Source organism: Colletotrichum fructicola (genome assembly GCF_000319635.2).
Source record: "Colletotrichum fructicola Nara gc5 chromosome Unknown KSG_Nara_v1_contig09, whole genome shotgun sequence".
Classification (NCBI taxonomy): Eukaryota; Fungi; Ascomycota; class Sordariomycetes; order Glomerellales; family Glomerellaceae; genus Colletotrichum; species Colletotrichum fructicola.
In genome coordinates, this window is record NW_027094059.1 from 2,254,355 (window position 1) to 2,278,553 (window position 24,199).

The 24,199-nt window shown below is 54.3% G+C and overlaps 3 protein-coding genes across 3 annotated transcripts; 1 reads left to right on the plus strand and 2 right to left on the minus strand.

The window, feature by feature from the left end:
* Positions 1-3,760: 3,760 nt before the first annotated feature.
* CGGC5_v014904 (uncharacterized protein) lies at positions 3,761-4,042 on the minus strand (the record flags this gene model as incomplete). Its single annotated transcript, XM_066153169.1, has 2 exons — positions 3,761-3,785; positions 3,855-4,042. 2 exons carry the CDS (start codon positions 4,040-4,042, stop codon positions 3,761-3,763), a joined length of 213 nt encoding a protein of 70 aa, XP_066007439.1.
* Positions 4,043-13,391: 9,349 nt separating this feature from the next.
* Positions 13,392-14,592, minus strand: CGGC5_v014905 (uncharacterized protein; the record flags this gene model as incomplete). The annotated part of the gene is made up of 2 exons (XM_066153170.1): positions 13,392-13,403; positions 13,561-14,592. The coding sequence occupies 2 exons, from the start codon at positions 14,590-14,592 to the stop codon at positions 13,392-13,394; spliced, it is 1,044 nt and encodes a 347-aa protein (XP_066007436.1).
* A 6,819-nt stretch (positions 14,593-21,411) lies between these two features.
* On the plus strand, positions 21,412-23,459 carry inda1-1 (Amino-acid permease inda1; the record flags this gene model as incomplete). Its single annotated transcript, XM_032027858.1, has 6 exons — positions 21,412-21,688; positions 21,747-21,802; positions 21,856-22,032; positions 22,083-22,275; positions 22,327-23,141; positions 23,199-23,459. The coding sequence occupies 6 exons, from the start codon at positions 21,412-21,414 to the stop codon at positions 23,457-23,459; spliced, it is 1,779 nt and encodes a 592-aa protein (XP_031875804.1).
* Positions 23,460-24,199: the final 740 nt, after the last annotated feature.

Genomic DNA, 24,199 nt, shown 5'->3' on the forward strand with positions numbered 1-24,199 from the left:
GGAAGGGGGACACAGACTGAAGGTGTCCAAGGGGGGAAGGGTGGTGATAGAAACAGGTACTCGCAGCAAGCTGGCTTAGTATCTCTCTCTTCCAGCCGTCGTGCAGCGCTGAGCATTACTCACACCTGCGGGAGGTCTGGATGAGCCACACAGCGTACAGTGCCAGCTTATCGTCGCAAACACTGCCAGTGAACGGCTGCGTGAGAGGTGAGTCTCTCTCTTCGGTCCAACACCAATCGCCGGCCCGTCGTCTGTAGTTGCGATGCTGCTCGTGCGCCCACAGCGAATCCAACGCCAGCAAACTGCGACTCAGCCTGTTATGTCCGTGGTTCAGCTTGGAGGATGCACCAATGCGTGGACAACTCAGGGTTCTTATGGCGATGTTGACTCTCGTCGCTCTGAGCCTGCTCCCGGTCCAAATCTTTTAGAATCCGCCTCAGTCCGGCGCAGCAAGTCAGTGTCAATCAGCGCGCACTGCTCGACTGAGAGCAATAGGGATCGCGCTGAGGCGATGACGCTGACTCGACAAGATGCCTTGTAGTCGGGGCACAGCGGCGCCAGGCAGGTCTGCGAAAATAAAGAGAGCCCGCGAAGAATGCTGTTCTTGTCGCCGTGTTGGCCGCCTCTGTTTGTCCACAGGCAACTGGCTTGCGCGATGCTGGCACTCGCGCCGCACCTCTTTTTGATTGCTTTTTTCTATTGTTCGTCGCCGAGTGTGACACACAATCTTGTCACCTCCCCTCTAGTGTTTCGGGGGACGCGGCTTCTGTGTCAATCTCAACCTTCCTTCTTGGTCGAAACAAGTGGAATGGCGTGAAGCCGTAGATCGATATTCACACGTCGACGCCAAAATCGCCCACACCTGTATCAAAATCCGGTGTCTGCCCTGAACTCTGGTTCCCGATGGACCTGACGGCAGGGAACACTCGAGAAAATCGACCCGGGCTGTGCTGGAGAACCAAAAAGTCAGGACTGGGATGCCTTGTCGTTTCAATGAGTCGACGCCAACGTCCGTGGGATCCCGGCTGGAGCTCCTAGTCGCCGCCCAAAAGTGCTGGTGAAAAAAATAACCCCAGAGATGCAATCCCAGTGATCCTAGTGATTTCAGGCGCTGCCGTGTGTAAAAATTTGCCGGTTGTTTGGTAAGCGAAATTGGCTGCTCGCACGAACAGGCGTGGAAATAATTGGATTTGGAAATGGCCTCCCCAAAAAAGCACTCCAACGGTGCGGCAGCGGGATCTCACCGGGGCCCAGTGCCGCTCGAGCGTCCCAGTGAAAATTTTTCTCTCTGCTCTACCCCCTGGCGTAACGTGGCTGGCCGCTGTCTGGTCCTTGATTATCGAGCAGGGTAGCAATTGTTGGGAGCTTGGGATTCCTCGAGTGAATCATACGGTGTCAAGGTGAAGGCCACCGAAACACGAGCCCACCCTGCCGGCGACGATTTTGGTAGGTCGGACAAGGCTAGAGAAAACTCTACGGTGCGATTGGCATGAAGATGATTTCGTGGCCTGTCGCCGCAATATCGACAGAGATTCCTCAGGGATGGGGAGGATCAATAGGGAAGGTGTGCGACAATGGTTGGGGCGAGAAGAATCCAGATGCGCTCCGTGAAGAGCCAGAGGAGTGGCTTCGATTGTTGTTTTGGGCTGAATGTTGGTGTTGGTGTTGGTGTTGTTGGCGGTGGTGGTTCTTCGTCGTGCTTCTTGTCGTGGCCAGGTGCTGCCTGCTCGCGCCCTTCCGTGCGTCCTCGGTGAGGCTGCTTAGCCTTGACAGCGATAGAGAGAGCTAGGAGGAAGCAGTCTGGCGAATCCCGGTCTGAGTTGCAGGGACGGATAGGTCGAACTTTTTTTCCCCTTGCCCCTTGCTTTTCGTCCCTTGGGTTTGCAAATGTGGTTGGAAACCCCCCTGGTTGGCGTTGAGGCGTAGTCGGAGCCTCGGTCCTATGGCAGATGAGATGTGCCGTCCCTTGGAAATGAGCAGCTGGCAGCTTCGGTCCGTGGAATTGTTCGACTGCGGAATGCGACAGGAACGATTGCGCCAAGAGCTGCGCGGCGGGAAGATGAGCTGGGGTTTTGGAGGTGCAGCCAGATAGGCTTGGTAACACCGGATCACAAGCAGAGGATTGCGACCAGCCGCGCCAGGGAGAGTGCAGCCGGGCGATTGATCCGGAGGAGGTTGGTGATGCGATAGACTTGTTCGCGGTGGTGTGACGAGTTCTGTGCTTTGTTTTATAGGCGGCTGGCTGGTTGGTAGGTCCGGCAGAGGTGACTCCCAGAGGCAGGCCGCGACGATGTTTGCCTGGTGGTGTTGGGTGTAAGTGGCAGGCCACGATGCGATGACCAAGATGCAAGAGGACGAAAAGGCAGGAGAAGACGACGAAGCGGGGCTGGGAGTCAGAGGCCCTTTAATGATATGGATGCATGATACTCTGTACAAGACACGAGGAGGGAAACAGGAAGGATGAACGGGAATGGTGCGAGAAGCAAGAGGGCAAGGCAGGTCCAGGCGTCTTGCATGCAGGCGTGATCACGTTGGAGGGGTTGGCGATGACGAGCGTCACCATTCACGATGGAAGGGATGGGATAATGCGCGAGATATGGGAGATGCGATATAAGTGATCACACCCTCCCAGGGAGACCGGTGAAGATGAGAGGCTCAAAACGTGACTGTGCAAGTGATAGGTGCGCAGTGTGCACACCCTCAGTCTGTCTCCTCCAACGTGAATAATCAAGTGACTGAGCAGTAAGCGCCTGCGATAGTGACGATGCGGCAGTTCACGGGCTTGAGTGGAGGAGTTCGCCCATCACATGGCCACATGCACCCTCAAACGCGGGGTGATGGGTAGCGGAACCTGCAGGTGAGTGGCAGCGGGCAGAGAGGGGCCCTCGGTGGCCGCCGTGGCCCAGCCATCCCTCTCCATCCACGGTGACCGGAGAGGGCAGCAGGTGAGCGTGGTGAGCCAGGCGAGCCCAAGCCCGGTGGCCCGGTGTGGCAGAGGGAGCACCGGGGAAGGTGAGGGGGACGAGAAGCAGCATTGATTCGCCATTAATTCTTCACTTTATCCAGCAATGGGGGAAAGTGCACTTTGTTGAAGGTTGCTGACGTGCTTTCCTCGGTACCTACCTCAGGCTGCTGCAAGTCGCCACCTGATAAGGTAAACTCGGGACGTGGCTTCTTCACTGGCAAAAGAGGCATCCAATGGCAGGAGGGCCCGGTCCGACATGGGAAAGAGGAAGGAGGAAGGAAGGGGACCTTCCAGATGAGAAACGACTTGACGGAATGCAGTGTGGTGCGTGCTCAATCCCATCTTCTGTCTGGTGTCTGCTTCTTTAAGGACTTCTGCAAGCCCGCGATGGAATTGCACTTTCCAACGCACGTCACCCGCTCGTCCGCACCGCACCTCGTCTGTTTGTCTGCCTGCATCATCCCGACTCTGTGCTGCTGCTCGGGTACTGGCAGGCAATAGCAGTCTTCGGACGGTCGCCCACAATGCAGACCCCTGCATTAGATTGAGGCCAACCGCTGGGATGAACCCGAACGCAACAACAATTCCAACGTCAATCTATCACTTTTATTGGCATGGCTGTCTCCAGTGCGTATGCAGCCCTTTTCGCCTCCTCCTGTCCATCATCGGTGATCAACTAATTAAGTGTATACATAGTACATAGCTCCAATGTCGCCGCGCCTCTGACTCCAGTCCAGCACTTTCCATTCGCCTCCAACAATTCTTCTCCGCAAGCTCAGCTACGACCTCCATCCATTACGACGCGCTACAGCCTACCACGCTTCCATGTTGTATTAGCCCCGGGTCATCACCATCCAATGACTCGATCGCCGAGAGGAAAGAAGCCTACCGACGGGACGGAAGCACAGCGGCGGCGGCATCGGCCAGGGCATCGAAGCTGAGGTGGAGCCCATCATCCGCATGGTCGAATGGGATGGATTCCATGCCCATGGCCATGACCTCAGCCTGAGGTGTTCCGACTGAACGTTTCCCAGTGGTCCAGACCGACCCTCTTTTTCCGCGCGACTCCCCAGTCATCGTCGCAGTCGGCACACTTTTTTTCCTTCCTTAGCCCACAACTTTGGACGACCGGATGAACTGGCCTGTCTTCCCCGTCCTCGTTGCCCCTCCGCCATCCAGTGCCACCGACGACTCTGCCATTCCGCCGTTATTTGTAGCGCATTTCGATCTTGGGGTTGCTTGTCGCTTGCCCTTATCCAGTAAACTATCGCGCCACTCGTCCTCAATGGCTTTACCGGCCACCAACGCGTTTTCACGCTTCAACTGTTACGTGGCCACCAAGCCTCGATGCGCCCACCTCCATCGGTGACCGACCATGGACCGCGGTGTACGGTGTGAGCTCGGTCAAAAGATCCCTCCCATTGCGACAAGCACCGTCTTCCAGGGGGTGGGAAAAGGGGGCGTGTTGGTGGAGACGCCGGCGATGGCCTTGTCTCACCTTGGCTGGCTCCCTACACACCGGGCGGCGCACCCACCTGCTTGCTCTCGGGCCTGGCATTCGCGACCGGCATCTTCAATTTCAACCACATTCATTGGCTTCTCACCTTGAATCCTCGTTTGTTTTTATTGTTGCAGCTCATTTCGCTGGCGAGGCAATCCGTGGGCAGAAGGCAGTGCACTGAGACCCTGGTCTTTTGCGGCCCAAGCAGTTCGCAACCCAAGCATTGGGTGCCAATAATGGAGTTCGCCATTTACGAGCTGTGAGATGCTCGCCGCTCATGGCAGAGCGCTGGCCTCGTGTTCGTGACACCGTCCTCGTCAAACTATTTACACTCGTCCCAGGGGTCTCCTGGGAAAACGCCGCCGAGCGTTGAACCGACTTTCTGCTCGCGGTAATTGAGTAAGTGGGAAGAATTGAAAGTCTTGAGCCATGCAAGAGGAAACAATTGCGATTGAAATGTTCCCCTGGAGGAGCTTTCCGTCAAAAATCGAGCGCTGCAAGGGATTGGTCCGACGTCGACGCCCGTCAGCCGGTCCCGAACACCACTTCACGACAGGCTTTGCTCCCTTCAGCCCATGCAGCCACTCAAGAAAGACATTGTTTGCTCTCCTGCACTGTTCAGCCAGGCGCCTGCAGCAAAGCGAGGGGTCACCATCTGGACCATGCGAGCCCAGACTCCAAGTAGACCCGCGCTGCGATGCGCGCAATGGACAGGCGGCCTGTGATCGCAGCTGCAACAGCGATTTGAACCCCTGGAATGCCCATGTGGTCTTTTGCCCGATACGCATCACAGGAGTGTAGAGCAGCGCATGCCACCAGCCTCTGCGCCGACTCGAGTCTCATTCTACGGTGTCTACTTCACTCAACTATCTTTTCGGCCGCGTCTCACCCAAGACCTAATATGCAGTGCCGTTGTTGTGGCCCGGCCTGGTCTGGAGGCTCACGGACGGAATGAGTCGCGTCGTGTCTGTCGTGTCTCGCATGGGCAGCAGCCTCATGTCTCGGCCGACGTCTGTTTTTCCCGTCTCATACACTTCGTTCGGCCTGTGCCTGCCGTCGCCATTTTTTATCGTCTGGATAAACATTCAGGGACCGCCCGAGAGCGGGCGACAGGGAAAGTCAATCCTAAAGAACATTCCTCGACGAACTACCATTGACTCACCTTGGAGGAGTCGACGTCGCGTTGACTCTGTTTCGTTCCTCACCGACGGCCGCTTGACTTTCTTGTTGTCGCAATCACTGACCGAGATGGATCAACGCCTTCTGCAACGCCGCACCAGCCATACTTTGCTCCGTACAGTATTTCAGCACGGCCATCGTCTTGTCGAATCTGCTGGGTGATCTGTACTGTGGTACACTCACTGCTACGGGTCGCTCCATCAAGAGACAAGCGTTGATGTTGTTGGGGCCGCTCCAGATACGGGCCAGATGGGAAAACACCACGGTCCAAACTTCACCACAGGCTCGAGGTTCCCAAATCGCACACCCCCTTCCCTGTCCCCTGCAGTGCAGAGACGAGATAGCGTCACATAGGCAGCGATTCCTAGCGTCCCGGGTGGATAGAGTCTTTGAAGCTCCCCTGTCCCCGACTCCTTGCCCGTACCGCTGCGCTGCACTGCTGCAGTTAGTGTTGGCTCCACACCGGTCCAGCGTCTCCCGTCTCCAACATCCGGCGCTCAGCATGTCCTTTTGACACTGGCGTTCCCCCCTCATATCCTTGGTCTCTGTCTTTCCTCCCCGGCTCTGAGTCCACTCCCAACCCAGCAATCTGGCTGCCGCGCGCGCATGGCTCTGGCACAAGCTTGTGAATACAGGGCTTCAGTGCGGTCCTGTCTCTCGCTTGGTTCGCTTGCTTCATCCCACCACAAAAAAAGTTTTCTTGATTGTTTTTCTAGAACACAGGTCCCCTTCACCGTGGATCGCAAGTTTCGGTCAGAGAAGCAGGGCTTGGACCGCTCGTCTGTGAGGCGGGCAGTCAGTCTGTCGGTCTGTCTGCCTGTACACACAATGGCGTCCTGTCTCCCTGCGTGTTGTTATTGTTGTCAATGTTGATCCTAGTCAGTCAACGATATTGTTGGAAAGTGTGCGTGTGTGCGTTAACACCCATGGCTCTCTTCAAGAGCCCTGCGCCCAAGCGGCAGGTTGCGCCAAATGTCCCGTCTGTGTGTGGTGTGTGTAGCAATTTGCTTTTCCTGGCGTCGATGTGAAAAATTTTCGCATCTCTCACCGAGGCAGAGGGCTCATCTCATTTCGTTTCGCGGCACTCCTCATTCAGCGTCATTCCTCCTCATGCCAGACATACCACACCATATCATGTTGCGCCGGACACGGCAAGGTCAGCGCACAGTGACTCATAGCAACGCAGGCTGAACCAAGCAGAAGCAAAGAAAGGCGCGCCATCGAGCGTAGCTGCGTAAGGTGTGTGAACCTTTGCGAGCGCGAGGTGTGCGGTGTAGCGGCCATGATGCGCACCGCCGGGTTTTCCTCATGCCTTTCGTCCCAACTTCCAACGACTCCAGCTGCACTGCTGTCCAACGCCCAAAGCGAATCGAGTGTTTGGTGCATCTCGACCGGGCCCTATTAGACCCTTTCGGACCCCCTTCCTAAGGCCAGAGATGGGCGGCTTTCCCTCTTGATTGGGTGTGAGCGAACACGTCGCCCGACGCTCAGCCAGAAGTTGCTTCCTCTTGCTCCGGCGCGACGAGTCCTCGGGCCAGTCATGACGGGCGGCCAGGGCCGTTGGAGGGGGCCGCTAACGCACCACGAGGGCCGCATCCGCATCCCTAATCCTGCGGCCGGGGGCTCAGGGGTCCCACTGCATTTGCATTCTGTCTGCCTTCCATCCATTCTTCTGCCTGCCAGAGTCCCATCTGAAAGGTGGTGAGGTGCATCGTGCAGGGCTTTTTTGGCAAGCGTCTCCCCTAACCCAACACCTCTAAACCTTCCTGCGATCACACACCCATCCGCTCGACACCGAGACGCACCAAAAACTCCACTGGCGATGGCTTCATTGACGTCTATTCGTCCGCACCGAACCCCTCCAGCTGGGTACACGCAGGCCTGCCTGCATCCCATCGATGCTGCCGGGTCATCAAACCCTCTTCTAATGCACACTCGCCTGCGCCCATCATCCCCCCAAAGGTCCACGCCCCCAAACTCTGCCTGCCCTTCCCAAAATCCTGAAAAGAAGGCCCAGCTTCCCACCCAAAAATAGGGCAAGGGGTGGCTTTGCTTCACTTTTCCTAGTAGCAACCGCCCGCCTTGCTGCCTCCTCTGCTGCAGTAATGTTGCCCCTCCATTGATCCCACGAGTCCATTCAACCTTCGTCCGGCCCTCCGGAACCAGGCCCAGACCGCAAATGTGACAGGCACCGCAAAACCACGCTGGCACTCACCGACTCTTTGGACGTCCATGGCAACCGCCCTACGATGACCTTTTCATGTCTCAAACGGACCAGTACCGCTGCCCGCCCTCGCGGACTGGCGGGGCACTTGCATGCGCATTGCATATTGTTGCAGACGCGAGGGAGGGAAGAAGGAGAGGGAGGGGGTATCGCATTCAACAAGCCCTATTTTGACTTTTATTATTCGTGCTCTTGCGTCCCCAAATGCCCGCTGCCGGTTGGGTTCTGAAGAAGCTGTTTTGGATCCCATACGCCCCGATGGTGAGGGATCATTAGGGTACGGTGACGTAGGGTTGCGCACAGGATTGGTGTTTTTTGTCTTTCTTGTCTCCTCCTTTGACAACGTTCACACTCTGACCGCTTCGCCTCGTCATGTGGTTTCTTGAATCGAGCCCATGATCACTAACGTGGGCCGGTGTTAGAGTTACACGATATTGCTGAGAATGGCGATATATCGCGGGGCCGGGTGACGTCCTACCAGAAGAGGACAAGACGCAACCGCCGCAGGGACATCAGCCCACAGGTGTCGAGTGCTGCCAGCCCGGCTTGGGAGCCCAGAGGGCAGCTGAATGAATTCCCACACCTGACCGACGACGGCAATACGGGCAGGAATACGATTCCCGGGCCACGGTCGACGGCGAGCGAGTAAGCGGGATGTGACCTCCGAACCTCGCCGTCCTTCCTCGCCATGCGCCAAAGTGGGCAAATCTCGATGTCTTGTCTAGTCTCTGACAATCCGCGCCTGTTTCGGTGTGGGGAAGCGAGAGAGAGTCTGGAGTTTAAAGCCGTAGCGGCAATCGGAGACCACTCGCGCGCTTCGCTTCTCGGTTGGCGGAGGTGGATTTGCTTCCCACCCGCGATGATCACGAGCGGTATCTGTAACGCGGTGAGAGGAGCAAAAGGTCCAAATTGAAAGTGCTGGCCGCGACTGGGCGGACTAATCCATGATAACCCCGGGATGTCCACGGGTATTCCCCATGATTCTGGACTCTTTCAACCAGACCCCTGGCTAGCGGTGATCTCTTTAGCATTCTGCGAAGAAGGGGCCAGAATTAACCCTTGAAGAAGATTTTCCCTGATTTTTGCTCTCCTTGAATGTGTGCCTTTCTCTATCATGGGAGAGGCGTGCAGCGGCTGGCAGACCGGGACAGACCAGGCCCCGGAGGCGGCTGCTGCTGCTGCTGCTGCTGCTGCTGCTGTGGACAACGCATCAAGCACTACAACCACCGCACGCGCGCTCCGGCCGCAGACGCAGATGCGGACCGGACGCAGCGAACCTTGACGGCGAGCCATGCACACCATGGACCAACGGATTCCAGCCTGCGGCTTCTCGCCCTGTCTACACGCCCGCCTCGCATTTCATTCAAAACGTCATGTATGCGGTGTATGCACGCCCCTCTCTCGCTCCGAGGGGAATTTCCAGAAGAGCTGCCGTGCAGTGCAGATATCAAACGCGCCCCTCCCTCGGCCCTGCTGGTGGTGTTTGACCTATCGGGAGGAGGAGGGTTTCTGCAACAACGGCGGAAAGGGGCCAGTAGCGGGAGGGGCAGAAGTTGTGGTTGATGTTTATTCTTCAATTTTGGGCCTGCGTTTCTCTTTCTTCCAATTCGCGAATCGTGTAGCGAAGCTGGGAAAAGGGTTTCGGGGGCTAGGGGAAGGAGCGGATCTGGGTGTCATGCAGTCGTTGACTGGTCCGATTTCCGTGGATGACAGCTGGCCAATGGCGGGAGGGAATCATCAGATGGCATCCAGGATGGGATGATTGTTCGTGTTTGTGATGGCGATACTGTGATGATCCTAGTCGAGTCACGGTAGGAGGCCTCGGGGGCGATGGGTTCTTCGTCGCATCGTTATTGACGATGAATCATCACCTGACATGTGAAGTTTACACAAGAAACATCCTCTCCTGTCTCGACAAGATACGGGGCTCCGGCAACCCGTCGGCCGCCGGTGTAGATATGAGTCAAAGCTGCTCATCGCTTGCGCGGACTTTTGCACAGAAACTACGTCCCGTGACGGACTTGCACGGCGAAATCGCCCAAAGAAGCACACTTAGACCGCGCAGCCTCGAAGACGAATGTCGTCGGGATAGCCACGCGTAAACCTCCGCTCCGTCCTCACACCAGAACGCCACACCCGAACAGTTGCTACCCACACTGCTCAAAAGACAAGCGCAGCGTCGGTGTGGCGCAGATCCATGTCTCAATCGATGGGAAAATGTGAAATGTGGCACAGCATCGAGGGGAAACTGGCCAATGATTCGCGGTGCGACGGCGGGGAGGCCCGGATTCGCCACTCGAGAAAGCGCCCGGATGTCCCGCTCGGTCCCGGGCTTTCGGGTCCCCCTTGAAGAAGGGGGGAAAAAAGCAACGGCGGAGGGAAGTCTGTCCGGACCTCAGCACCCACCCGACCAATCCGAGCAGCGGGTATGACTCTTTTGTTTTCTCCGCCGTTCGAAGCGTCTTTTGACAAATCTCACCAGGCGGCGTTTTTCCCAACGGGTTTTGCTTCAGAGAGAGACTTTCAATCAATGTACCGACTTATTTGCACACCCAGCTCAAGCGTTGTACCTCGTCTTCTCTTGCGCCGGTACCCTGAAAAGTTGGCCACTTTTTCGCAACTCACTATCGCTTATGACGCAAACGCGCTGCAGGCGTGCAGGCCGCCTGCAAGGTTGGGTGTGTGGCTGTCGGCCTTAGGCTTGAATGCGCCGGGCGCATGCGATCTGGGCTCACCTTTTTTCTTCGCGGTCCCTCCCTCTCTCTCACCCGCGACCAGCAGGCTGCTTGTTACACCGTTTTCTTTTGCTGACCATTTTTTATTGCACTTTTTCCGTTGCATCTGCCCACATGCGTGTTTTAGTTCCCGCCGCAACCCTCGTGGCCTGGTAAGGCTTTGGGCAGCAAAAATCAGGCAGGCTGGGCCAACAAGCCCGGAGAGGTAGATACGCAGGGTCGCAAGCCGCAGCAGCAGCAGGGTGCAGGATTGTTGTATCCGCAGACACACACAGACACTGCCAACTCACCGCCCGATTGCAAATTTTCAAGACTCTTGCACGATCTGGAGGGGGCCTAGATCTTGCCTTGCTGACAATTACATGACAGAAGGACTGTTGGCAGGTTTCCGTGTTGTTCATGATTGTGATTTCTTCCCCTGGCGCTGTTGTCTCCTGTGCTATGGATGCGTTCACGGTTTCTTCACATACACACCCCCTTGAGGATAACCGCCCAACCACCGACGACCCAGGTGTGAATGGCAAATGAGGAAAGCCCCGAGGTTTGCAATGGCCGGGCTGCGCTACGTAGAAAGGGGAGTCATACGTGATCATGATTCGCCGGTGTTCCGGCACACCCTGCTGTGACTCACACTTTTTTTTGTACCCTTCGACGGTTCGCTCTGGTCTGGACCTGCGTCCTTGCGAGGTTCTGGCAGGGTCAATGCTATGAATTTGAGTGCCTATTCGTTAAAATGATTTTGGGTGGTTGGGGATTGGTGGTTTATTGGAAATTTTCTGGTATTGATATCGCCACCTTTGGAATTGAGTTGGTCCTGTCACGGGCAGCGGACCTTTGGTCTTCAGGCTTTGGGGGCCAGGCACCGCGCCTCGATGACGACTGTGTTTCCGGCGTCTCGGGAATCAGGGGTGTGTGTATGTTCCGTGGAAGGAAATCAACAACAACAAATCATTTGTGCTTTCGCTTCGTTTTGAAGGTGCTTGGGACGGGCTGTGTAGGCAGCAGCCGCGTCTTTTTGGCCGAATGAGGTGAGCGTTTGGAGGATGGGGGCACCTGACTGGCAGAATTTGGTTCGGGCTTATCTTGTTTTCTGAGGTGAGTGATGTCGTCTTACGCAGAGGGGGAGGTGTTGAGAGGCTAGGGCATTTGTGCACTGCCCGAAGGTGAGTCTCACATGTCCGAGATGTGTGGATGTGATTTGAGGTTTGGGCCGTTGGCCTCAGATGCGAGATCTGGCGATGAATGCATGTAGTCTTTGGGATTATTGTGCGGCGCCTCATATTCGTAGGCCTCCTCGATGACGTACTATGGTATTGTATTGGTTTGTATCATTGCTATGCCTGGATATGAGTCAAGCACTTTGGGTTGCGTTCAATAGGGGCACCCCTTAATTATTGCTGCGTAACTCATTTCTCCGGATGATGTTCTTCTCGACATGATTACAAGGCATATGCTCTGCTGAGAAGGACAGTGTGTTCACACTGGGCTGCGTGAATACCAGCTCAATTGCGTGGTTCCTACTCTGAGGCACGAAGATACCTCAGGATTGGATGCTCATCACCATCAACAGCACAGGCATGGTTGCGATGCGAGCCGCCAGCTGACCGTTCAATCACATAGATGGTGTCACATGCTCGAGGTATCATCCCCAAATCCTCTGTGGCCGTCGTACTTGAGCTCCGTTGGAAAACTTAACAGACAGAGTACCCTTTGAATCTCCTGAGATTTCGTTGAAGATGACTGGTGTTGCCTGGCTATGACTGGGCCGTCATTGGTTGTGAACACTCACTGGTCAAGTTCGAGAACCACCCGTTATCATTGTGCTGACTACCACGAACACATATCTTGCCCTTGGTTGATGTTATTGGTATTGTGGTATCTGTGACGGATGCCTCAATTTCTACTTTTGTAAAGATTTGACGACGGGTGCTGGGCTGGGTTTGCGTAGCACGACCTCCCTGGGTAGCCAGGTTGTTGCGCCTCTTTGTTTTGATTGGTGCCAATATTCTTTCCCTGCCGTCTATCTCTTTGCCGCTTCCGCAGCTTCTTTTTCAGCTTGTTTCGAGGCTTCCGAGACTTGGGGAGATGACAGAAGCTTCCGAAGCATCTCTAAGTATTGAGTACCAAACAAGCTGTTGTCAAGACTTCTCAAACATGCACAGATAGATAAGATAGATGGGTTACATAATCGATTTGATTTCTCTAGGTATGTAAATATTGTATGACCAGGATTGGCTCATGAGGTGCAGTGCTACTTCTGACGCTTCTGCAGCCAGGAGGAGAAGTACCTAGAGCGTCTGGCACACGTCTCACAATCCCCCAGGATTTGCTCCCGGAATACCGGCTTTTTTCGCAGATCCCTTGTCCTTTGAACCCTGCGTTGAAGATACTCTGCCCTTCTCTTCGTGGCAAGATCTCGACGGGCTTGGTCGAATTCAACCCATGTGTGAAGCATGATCGTGCTTTTTCTTGCGAGTCTCCAGGCAGTTTTCCCAGACTTATCGCGCTGGAATACGTTTGAGCCTTTCAGAAGCGCTTTGATGATGCGCTGAAGACTCTCTCGACGCAGATTGTAGTATTCCTGCTGCCACGAACCCCACCTCTGACGCTTCCAGTTCTTAAGACAACCAACAGGAGCGCTATCACATCCCTGCATGTCATGGCATGAGGGATTGAGGTGAGTCTCGTCATATGGCTCTGGAGCTACCTTTATCTTGCATGCAACGTGTAATAAAGTTCGCGTATCCAGTCCAGGCAGGACTTCCACAGATCCAGAGGCACCTCTGGCTACCAAGTGCTCTACAATTGAGGCAAGGCGGCACAATGTTCCATGTTCTACACGACGGCTCATCATCAAGTGAATTAAGACCTGCCTTGCAAACCAATCGTCCTCGAACAACAATCCAGGCCACGTTTCGGAGTCTGCGAGGAAACGCTCGAAGCTTTGATACCCTACCGGTCCGTAATTGTATGTATCTTCAAATAGGCCGTCGCACACCGAATCGGAGGGAATGTAGCCTTTGTTGGACGCATCAAGTAACTTTGAGCGCCCGTTAATAGTCCGTGAGTGTTCGGAAGGCGAGCATTTCTTGGGCACAAGATCGAATATGTGGAGTCTGTCGTCGTACATCGACAGCATGAACATCTGGACCCCGGCCCATGAAGGAATGTGCAGCGTCGAATGCGGAAAATTCTCCTCGTAGCTCCAGCTGTAGCCACTCATAGCGATAATATGCTTCGCTACAGACATGAAGCCGTTTTGACGTTGAACCAACTTCCCGAATTTTGCGTCTTTGAAGAGACGGAACCATTTCCCGAAACCTTCCTTGTCCTCTGGATCGCCAGTGACGAGTTCAAACAGCTTAACGGCGCAATTTTCTGTAGTTCCTCTCCTTTCTTTGACGAGGAACTCGATCTGCTTGTTGACGCACTTTTGAATGTCGGCACTCTTCCAGGAAATTGGAGACCGGACTACCTCTTCTAGGATGCCAAAATAGCAAGATGATCCGAGGCAATTGGATGGACAGCGCTCTTCTATTCCCTGAATCTGCGAATTCAGGATGAAGCTGACGACATCAGCTCTTTCATGTCTCAACGCGATGTCCAGCAGTCTTTTCGACGGCACCATGATGCGTTTGTTGACCATGAACTTCAAAAAGTCGCTAGTAGCCTGTTGCATCATCGCGTCTGTATAAGTATCGTCGACGAGCCTCTCAAATTGTGGTCGCAAGCCTCCGTAGTAGAAGAGGCTTCTCAGAGTATTCTCGTCTTGTACAGAGGGAAATGTGGTGTCCCAGACGAAATCGTCGTTCTCCAAAGGCTTCAAGTCAGCACCTGCGTCAATGAGTCGCCGAAACACAGCATAGTGTCGGTAGATGAGGGCCAGTGACACCATAGATAGGTGATGAGAATTGTGTTGTTCCAATTGTTGCTTGGTTCGTACACGGTGAATGTGTTGGTAGTCCTCGGGACTTGGTTGGGTGGTCATGCTCGGCGAGATGCCAAGGTTGAGGCATGCGTCGATCAGCTCTTGATTTCCTCTCCTGCAGGCCCACGGCAGCATATCAGTGTGGCCTGCCTCGACGTCCTCTCGAAGGAAGTGGTCATACAATAGTATAGTGAAGTATCCGCAAGGCCGCGCCCAGCTGATGGCGTCTTCTCGAGGAAGGTGTTGGACGATACGGAAGATGGCTTTGGCTGGCAAAGACACAATCGGAACCTTTCCGTGGTCGCGAAACCACGAAAGAGATATCTTATCCGAAGAAATCGGGAACTATAACGGAGCCTTACCAGGCAAAGACGTTGAAGATGAAAGACGCATGGTATATATCAAAGTCTGAGGCAAGATCGGTCGTTGAAATGTGAAAATGAAAGTTATTGTCGTGGTGCGGATACAGACGAGGCAGAGCTATTTTATTTGTGGGTGAGAACCTGAGTAGCGCACTTTCGGAAAATCTGAATTATATATGAACATGTGACATTTTCAAAGATTGGATCTATTCTTCTCAAGCGCACAAGGTCATGTATGGATAGCACCTTGAAGGGTCGTGAGACCGCGATCTTCGTCCACCTCAACACCGTCATGGGTAGCAACGATGAGACTGAAGACGAGATCTTCAATCGGAGGGGACTAAAAAGCCCTTAAAGTAATCAAACTGCAGCTCTCCAAATTTGAAGCTGCCTGGTCTTTCACGCTGCATTCTCTACAACTTCCTCGACCGATCTGTTTCTTCACCGAAACTGCTACCAATATCTTCGCAAACCTTAGTTTTCTCCGAAACGATCATCGGAACCTTTCATAGCTCTGAAGATGTGACGGGCAGGTAGAGCAAGAGCCTTCGGAGATGGCTCTTTACCATCAATATATGCTCGAACATTCAACCTTTCTCTGATTAACTGCTTCACTTCTCCAACATTGTCGTACATCTCAACTGTACACACATATTTGTCATTCGACGCGCCACCAGCATCTCGATACCGGCACCAAGAGCGATACAGACAACAACGTGTTCCCGTACAACACGAATACTGCAAGTGTCCCATTCGTGTATCTCCCAAGAGCCTAAGACCGTGAATTTCTGGCAAACACATCATCTCCGTCGTCTTCTCCCGAAGGCAGTGGGGCACTTGAACACAAAGTAGATCAACCACTGAAACTCCACCATAGCTAGCAGGCATCATGTCTCACCAGGACCCCGATGCTTTTCTCGAGATGCTCGGATGGGAATGTCCTTGCGGCGGTATGCCGGCGGATGCGCCACCCAAGGGCTAAAGAATGCTATTAGTTCTTCGATCATAAGAGGCAACGATGACGCCGCAATCAATGCCGCAACATCTTGTTGTCAAGAAATCCTGAAGATCATTTGCAGCAACGGCATGGAGCCGGTCTTCCTCGAACGGGATTGGAGGTGCCGTTTTGTTGGTAGCCTCCTGCCAGACCTCCTTGACCAGAGATGCTCGGCCCAGGTGTTTGAGGTATTCTTGCGCTACACAGGCTACGACGATGTCAAGCACCCCGATACTCTCGGAGTACTCCAAGTGGTAATCGAATTACTCCTGAGCGTTGATCGTTGTGAGGAGAACAAACTGGACGAGCACTCTCGACAAAAGATCGACCTCATACTGTTCGCTATTAGCAGCAGGTTCGTCCCTGCGGATCCCAGGTCGGAGCGCCAGTTGACCTTCAGTTATATCAAGCCCTAATTGATGGATCGTTGTAGGTGGGCTGCTTACCCGCCAACAGCTACTCACCCGCCCAACGCACACTTCCCAGCGTTTCTTGGTCTCTTGGACACCATGATATCCTGTTTCTGGGACAACCGACATCGGGACAATCAGGCCAATGTCCTCTCACGCGCCATATACGACGATGCGTTTTGGTTCTGCCTGCTTGAGATGTTGTGGACGGATCAACGCGTCATCAACGGGACTATGTGTCGCGTCGTAGACATCTCACGCAGGCTGCTGGGTATCGGGAAAGAGCTGAAGGAGAAGGGCATGTGCGTGGATCGAGACCCTTCTCGAAGAGAGAGTTTTCGACGGAGGGTCGTCGGGGCTGGAAACTCCGGAATTTGGTCAAGGAACTGAGGGATGGAGCAAAGGGACACAAGGATCGTCGTATCGCGGCAGACTGGTCCGATGACGTTGAAGTGGGATTCAGGATTGTGGACGAGAATCAGGGGCGAATCAACTTCGACAACCAAGCTGCGAGAATGCGCAAGAATAGTTGGCTCGAGATGGGCAGACTCGTGCGTTCCTGAAAGGAGTAATCCAAGGGAGGCAAGGTCAAGAAAACTTCCATCGGAACGACCATAGTAGTGTGTTCTGCAGATCTGGCATCTGGCGATGGAAGAGATTGTGCCTTAGCTTGACACATAACTTAATTCAATAGCGGCTTGCCCACACTCTCGAATTGTTCGTATGATGCTGTCCTGCCCAACTGTCATGTTGTTTTCGATTCCATGGTTCTATGACCGTAGCATTTTACTTCGTAACCCACTGACTTTCTCTTCTCGACCTGTCGTTCCTAGGTCTGTTTTAGCCTGTTCCTTCCGGACAGAGAAAACTCTGTCAGAATTTGCCCTTTTACACTATTCGTCGTGGGAACAACCACTGCTTCAATTCGACTCTAATATTACCCATGGTCAGCGACCTTTACGAGCACCCTCCGGGTCATGTCCCTAAACATCTATACCCAATGTTCAAGACGCCATGAGAGCTGTGAGGATCACGAAATACTTTTCCCAGCTTTATCCGCTCACAATTTCCGAAATACTGCTGAAACAAGCCATCCAATGGTCGGGTTGCTTAGCTATGCACACCACGAATCGGCTCCGATGGACCCTGACCTACGGGCTTTATTAGGATCTAGATATAACACCCCCGTGAAATGAGAAATTGAGGTCAGATTAAACTTTTTGTCGCTTCCAGACAGGTGGATTGTTGTGCGTGGGGCTTGCATCTGTCAAGATCTCGCAATGGGTTCGGATGACAGCACTTTTCCACAATGTTGTGGATATGGCGGCGATTTGGCCACTTTGCCTTGCAGTGCGGTCATGCTCGGGGCCCGAATTAGAAATCCCCGGACAGTAGACTTGTAACACTCGATGAGTCTGGGGATCACTCCTTGTCCACAAGACCTTTATTGCTGGTTGCTTGGGTGGTATGGTGGCCCGGTCGGCATTTCTGTACCAAACCAATGCTCCCTCCCAATCTAACCCGTCGCACTTCCTCATCAACACTAGGTATTCAAGAGCCCTTCCGCCGAGGCGGTTAGAAGACCCCCGACCAACACATTTTATATTCATTGCAGGAAAATGGTTTCATTGTCACTGATCACACAAAGAGGCAATCGGTCTTCATCCATGCCCGTCATTGCGGCTCATCATGCTCCCATTCAGCAGGAGCGAGTGATGGCTTGGCGTTAGAATAAGGTGACGGGAGCCCCTGGTGGCGGAACCCATCCTTTCCCGCGGTCCATTAACACATCCGAGTCTCAGCTGCTTGCCTTACCTTATCAGGCTGACTTTGAAATTGGTTAGCAACGGAGCACCTTCGGTCAGAATCTCTCAGCTTCAAGCCCTGTGTCAGTCATCTTCATTAGTTCCGTCGTATCGTTCGACTGTGACTGGCCGAAATGATCAGTGTTTGGGCCCCGCTGAACAAGGTGTGGTGCGAACGATGTGGAACTGCGCTTCAGCGACCAATCGGAGGGAAATGGGACATGGTGGTTGCAGGTCAGGGCTCCCCGAAGGATGCAAGGTGGCCTGCATTCGCGCGTTCCAGCGCTGCTCTCAGCCAGTGTGATGTCTCCCTCCTTTCGGCACTACTTCCAAAATCGAAGTCAACGCCGTGGGCTAGTTGGATGAGCAGCGCCCGGCTTTGATGGGCAATGGAACACAGCGCGCACTTGTGTCACTCGCCTAACGAATGTTGCTGTCTGCTCTGCTCTGCTCGGTGGAAAGAAATATTCTTTAAGTAGCAGTCATTCACAGAGGAACTTCGCATTAGGCGGGACACAAAGCCGACAGATGCGAGGACGTCGACAAGCCTTGTTCGCCAGCCCGACGTGGCTGCGGCAGCCGTCGGGAGGGGCTTCGAGGACTTCGTGCCATTGCCCACGCAAATCTCCTCGCGTGCCAGCCTTCCAAAGCAGCAACTGACGGCTCCGGGGTGGTAGTTGTGGGAGATGGCGTGTTCGTTGGGCGGAAGTCAGCAGGTAGACTGCTACCTAGGGCGGCCGTACGGGTGAGCTAGGCGGTGATCCCGGGTGCGGGGGGAATCAGCCTCTTGCGACATGGCTGGCATGCCGAGACAACGACACCTCCCCGAGAAGGCTCGCCCATGGGAAGTTCCAAGGCAACGGTGCGGCGCAGCTCTCAATTATAGAAGGTGGAAGGAGTCCAGAAGGGCGATGCGATATGTGAAATTGAAGCTAAGAGATAGGCGAGTCTCGTCGCTTACTGTTGAAGAAGGGACAATCGACAGGTGACAGATGGCGGGAGCGTACATCCAGCGAGGAGGAAAGGGTCGTATGGTGGTACGGCCCACCGTTGAATCGTCTTGGTCATGCTGGCCGGCGTCTTGGTGTCTTGGGGGAGGGATTCTTCGGGTCGCTGGCATTCGCAGGTTGCGGCGGGAAAGGTGCCCATAGATCGTTTGGCAGAAGTCTGAAGGGGCGTTATCTGGCTGTGGCGGGGGTGCCAACACCGATAAAGCAACTTGGCGAGAGCTTGGTACCACTGATGAAGAGTCGATAAAAGATGCCAAAATTTGCCAAAGGGTTGGCGAGGGTTGGCATTTCTGGGCCGGCGAGTGAGATGTCGTAATTTTGTGGAGGGAACTGGGTTTTGTTGCTCGCTTGGGGGCTCAATGGCGTTGGAAGCAGGCGAGTCTTGTTGAGGTAGCGGTCGCGTACTCTGTAGAGACCAGGGGTCTGCAAGTCGGTGGCTTCAATTTGCGAATACGTAATCGCGTGAGCGAGTGCTTCGGGGCAGATTGGAAGCTCACTGGCTGCGTGGAGGACTTTTTGAAAGGCCAAGGGCTGGGCAGCGCAAAGAGTCTGCAAACCGCAAATTGCATCCATTCATGGAGGACGTTAGGTGGGCAGCCGTCACCCGTTGTTGAATCGATCAATCCGTCCGCCCATCCCCCATCTGTGCTGGTGCCACCGGTTTGGCTGTAGGGTGGCCGTTTGGGGGCGCTCGAGACCGCTGACCCGTTGTAATTGGCCTCGTTTGGACTGGCCGAGGTGGTACATGTTTCTTTCTCTCCGGGATTAGGTTGGGAGGGAACTCGTGTGAAGCGCAAAAGAAACTAGAAAATGTCGCGAGCAAGGAATGTCTGGTGGGCAATCGTGTCACGTCGAAAAAAAAAAAAAAAGAGTGAGAATGTCGCCAGGGGAGGGTGCCTGGGGAGGACGGGAGTTGGAAGGCACCTGTCCGCTAAGACGAAGCGGGAGTAGTACGGCGGTGCGCTGGAAAGGAAGGAGGACGGGGCGGGCGGGCAGGGCAGTTGGAGCAGGCGCCGCAGATGCAGGTGCAGGGTCCGCTCCTTCTCTGTCGGGTGTGACAAGACAGCATTACTGAGCGTGAGCAATTGCGATAACCGTGTTACGAGCAATACCTTCCGTCCTGAGGTAAGAGCACCTTCCAACAAGTCCTTATGGCTTCTGGTCACACTCATCCTTCCTCCTTTCCTTCCTGCCTTATCCCGTCAGGTGCGTTAGGTGCTCTTTCCCTTTCCCATCGCCGGTACGTAAGGTACACTGTACCACACCCTCCAACGGGACCCATATTTCCCCGCCAAGATCGCCCCCCGCCGCCCCTAGAAGGCGCGGAACGTCCTCACGTCCTTCCATGCATCAGTCCGGGCGGGCTCCGCTGATAATGGTCAGCTACGCACAAAATACACGACGCTACCTCCCGCGTAGCCCTCACAACGGCCTCTTCTCCCCTCAAGAACATCTGATCTCTGTGGCTCTCCTGTACGCCATTTGCTGCCGCGGTCTCTGGCATGCCCGTGGCCACGGGCCATGTCATATCGACGTCCACACCCATGCCGACTCCTCGACTCACGCCCACGTCCTCCAATCCTATCACTCACTCTCATTTGTCTTGGTTATTCGGTATCTATTCAACATGCTTGGCTACCTATCCGTAGGCAGCCCATGCCTCGAGTCCCTCCTCCGATCAACATGGGGTCTTGCGACACTTCCCTGAACTCTCCAAATCCACCTTCTGTTCTCGTCCGGCCTCCCGTCTGCTTCACTCCACTTCCCCAAGACTTGGCCTTCCTCTGCCGCTTGGCAAACATCCATCTTACTCGCCTGGGTCCGGATGTCGACTCTTGCAGCTCTTTGACTCGTTGGTTACCGCTGCTTCGTTGCCTCTCCATAACCTTGCTCCCCTCCGCATGCCTGCCAGCTCTTCGCCGCTGATAGTCATGGATACATGCAATCGCTCGGCATGACAAGGAGACACCGGGTAGGGTGCGAGGCCAAGGTACCAACACGGATATGGATGCATGCTAAGATGTGCTAAGGCAACGAGGGCAAGGAGCTGGGAAGGGCCAGAGTGACCGTCGCATTTGTAGCTGCTGCCGTCGCGTCCTCTACCGATCGCCCTCTCGTCCTTTTAATCCGACCGCGTCCCCCCCCTCAACTCTCAGCGAGCTTGCTCTTCTCCTACCCTTGTGCTTCACCTGTCATTCTCCACAGGCCCGTCGCCTCCTTTCCAAGCAACTGCGTCCAAGGGCCCTACCCTTTCCTTCGCTGAGGACGGATAATCGCCCAGTGCGAATCAACAACATGGCGGCCGAGAAAGACATTCACGATGGCGTCTCGACGCCCGAGACCACCCAGGTCCATACTGGAACCCCCAGCGGTGGCCTTCCCCCTGTTAGTGGCAAGGCTGCCACTGCATATGGCGAAGGCGCTCTGAGCCATGGAGCGGCTCAACGTGACGAGAACTTTTACACGCGTAATGGCCTCAACTTTGAGTCGTTCAAGCCCCGCGACTACGGCCGCGGCATCGTTGAGCTTGACCGTACCATGAAGTCGCGTCATCTTCACATGATTGCTATTGGTACGTTTCGTTGGCGAATGAAGGCTATAAAGCAACTTCTGACTTGACTTTCTGACAGGCGGCTCCATTGGTGCTGGTTTCTTCGTCGGTTCCGGAGGTGCTCTTAGCACTGGTGTCAGTCTTTGCATGCCCCCGATCATGACCTACTTAGTACTGACCTCTTGAAGGGACCTGGATCTGTTCTGATTGACTTCATGATTATTGGTGTCATGATGTTCAACGTTGTCTACGCTCTTGGTGAACTCGCTGTCATGTACCCCGTGTCCGGCGGTTTCTACATCTACTCATCCCGCTTCATCGACCCCTCTTGGGGATTTGCTATGGGTTGGAATTACGTATTTCAGGTCAGAACGTCCGCCGAATGACTGCGCAAACCCAAGCTGACAGCGACTAGTGGGCCATTGTCTTGCCTCTCGAACTGACTGTTTGCGGCTTAACTATCAATTACTGGGAAGGCGCCAGAGAAGTCAGTTTAGCGGTTTGGATTACCGTCTTCTGGGTCGCCATCATCTTCATCAACGTCTTCGGAACTTTAGGATATGCCGAAGAGGAGTTTTGGTCCTCCCTTCTCAAGCTCAGTGCGATTTGTGAGTGGATTGCAATCCCCACCGACTACGATGATTCTAATAGACTTGCAGGTATTTTCATGATCGTTGCATTCATCCTTGTCCTGGGAGGTGGCCCTTCCAACGGCCGCTACAACGAATACTGGGGAGCTCGGTACTGGTACGACCCGGGTGCTTTCCAAAACGGATTCAAGGGCTTCTGCGGCGTGTTTGTCACTGCTGCGTTCTCTTTTGCCGGTACCGAGCTTGTTGGATTGGCTGCTGCTGAGTCTGCCAACCCGCTAAAGTCTCTTCCTGGCGCCATCAAGCAGGTGTTCTGGCGTATTACCCTTTTCTATATCTTGGGTCTCTTCTTCGTCGGTCTGCTTGTTCCCGCCGATGACCCCACTCTCCTCGGTGCTGAGAACGCTTATGCCGACGGTGCTTCGCCTTTTGTCATCGCTGCCAAGCATGCTGGATTGAACGGGTACGACCACTTCATGAACTGCATCATTCTGGTTTCTGTTCTGTCACTTGGCGTGTCCTGCGTCTACGGAGGTTCCCGTACCCTCACTGCTCTTGCGCAACAAGGCTATGCCCCCAAGATCTTCAGCTATGTCGACAAGGGTGGTCGCCCCTTGCCATCCGTTGTTGTTCATCTGCTTTGCGGTGCCCTTGCTTTCATGAATCTGGATGCTGACGGTGAGACCGTCTTCAACTGGCTTCTCAACATGTCTGCTCTAGCTGCTCTATTCACTTGGGGATCTATCTGCTTGTCCCACATTCGCTTCCGCAAGGCTTGGGCGTACCACGGCCACACGGTTGACGAGATCCCCTTCCAGGCGGCATTTGGCGTTGCTGGATCTTGGGTCGGCCTAGGCCTTTGCATCATCGTCTTGATTGCCCAGGTAAGCTTTCTTGTCATTGAAGTTTCTATGCCTCTTGCATTACTAACACTAGCCTAGTTCTTCGTTGCGATCGCCCCTCCCAAGAACAACGATGAGCTCAACGATGCTGAGGGATTCTTCGAGGCGATGCTCACTGTTCCTGTTATCATGGTCTTCTGGGTCATCGGTTTCGCCTGGAAGCGCACTGGCTGGCTTCGCACCCATCAAATGGATGTTGACACCGGTCGTCGTGAGCTTGACTGGGATGAGATCAACGCCTACAAGGCCGAGGTTGCGTCCTGGCCTACCTGGAAGCGCATGATGAACAGATTCTTCTAGACATCTGTTGCAAAACTTCGGAAACGTAACTCTACTGAATTGAACTCCACAGTCAGGATGGTGACGGCCCCTCCAGGTCACCAAGAGAGAAGCTTGCCGGATTTCCTTTTTCGAAACGCGCTTTAGATACCACAATCTATCCTTGAATACCATTTGGATCTGGTTCCTCAATCCACTTCCAGAGACTTGTAATATGAAGGGCGAGTAATAGAAGTAGTAGTTGTGACGATCATCCCCCATAAATAATCGTGAGAAACGATGTATACCCTGCGATGATGATTTGCCCTACAAATGCTCCATGTGAACGGCTTCAACGCCTGAGCAACAAATGCCATTGGGATTCATCGGCTACTCACGGCTGCTGGCAATGGGTAATCGGCACAACCACTCAAGTCAGCCATGACACTTCCTGGTATCGGTGAGCTGCAGACATTTTGGATGGCACCGATATATCCAAGAAAGGAAAAAGTATCATGCAGGCCGAGACCGTCCATACATGGAATCCTCCAGGAATCAGGGCATGGGCGTTGGTCTATCATACGAAGTTCCCGCAGGGGAGATGTACATGAATATTCGGGGCAGGCAGATAAGGTTCAGGGGGTGCATAGGACGGCAGGATTGGCGTGCCGGGCGCATGTATGCGGGAGAAGAGGTCTAGAATGCTTCCGTGTCCGGTTTTTTTCCTGGAGTTGGGTTGCTGGCTGGGAGGGAAAGACGAGGCGAGGCGAGGCTAGCCAAGG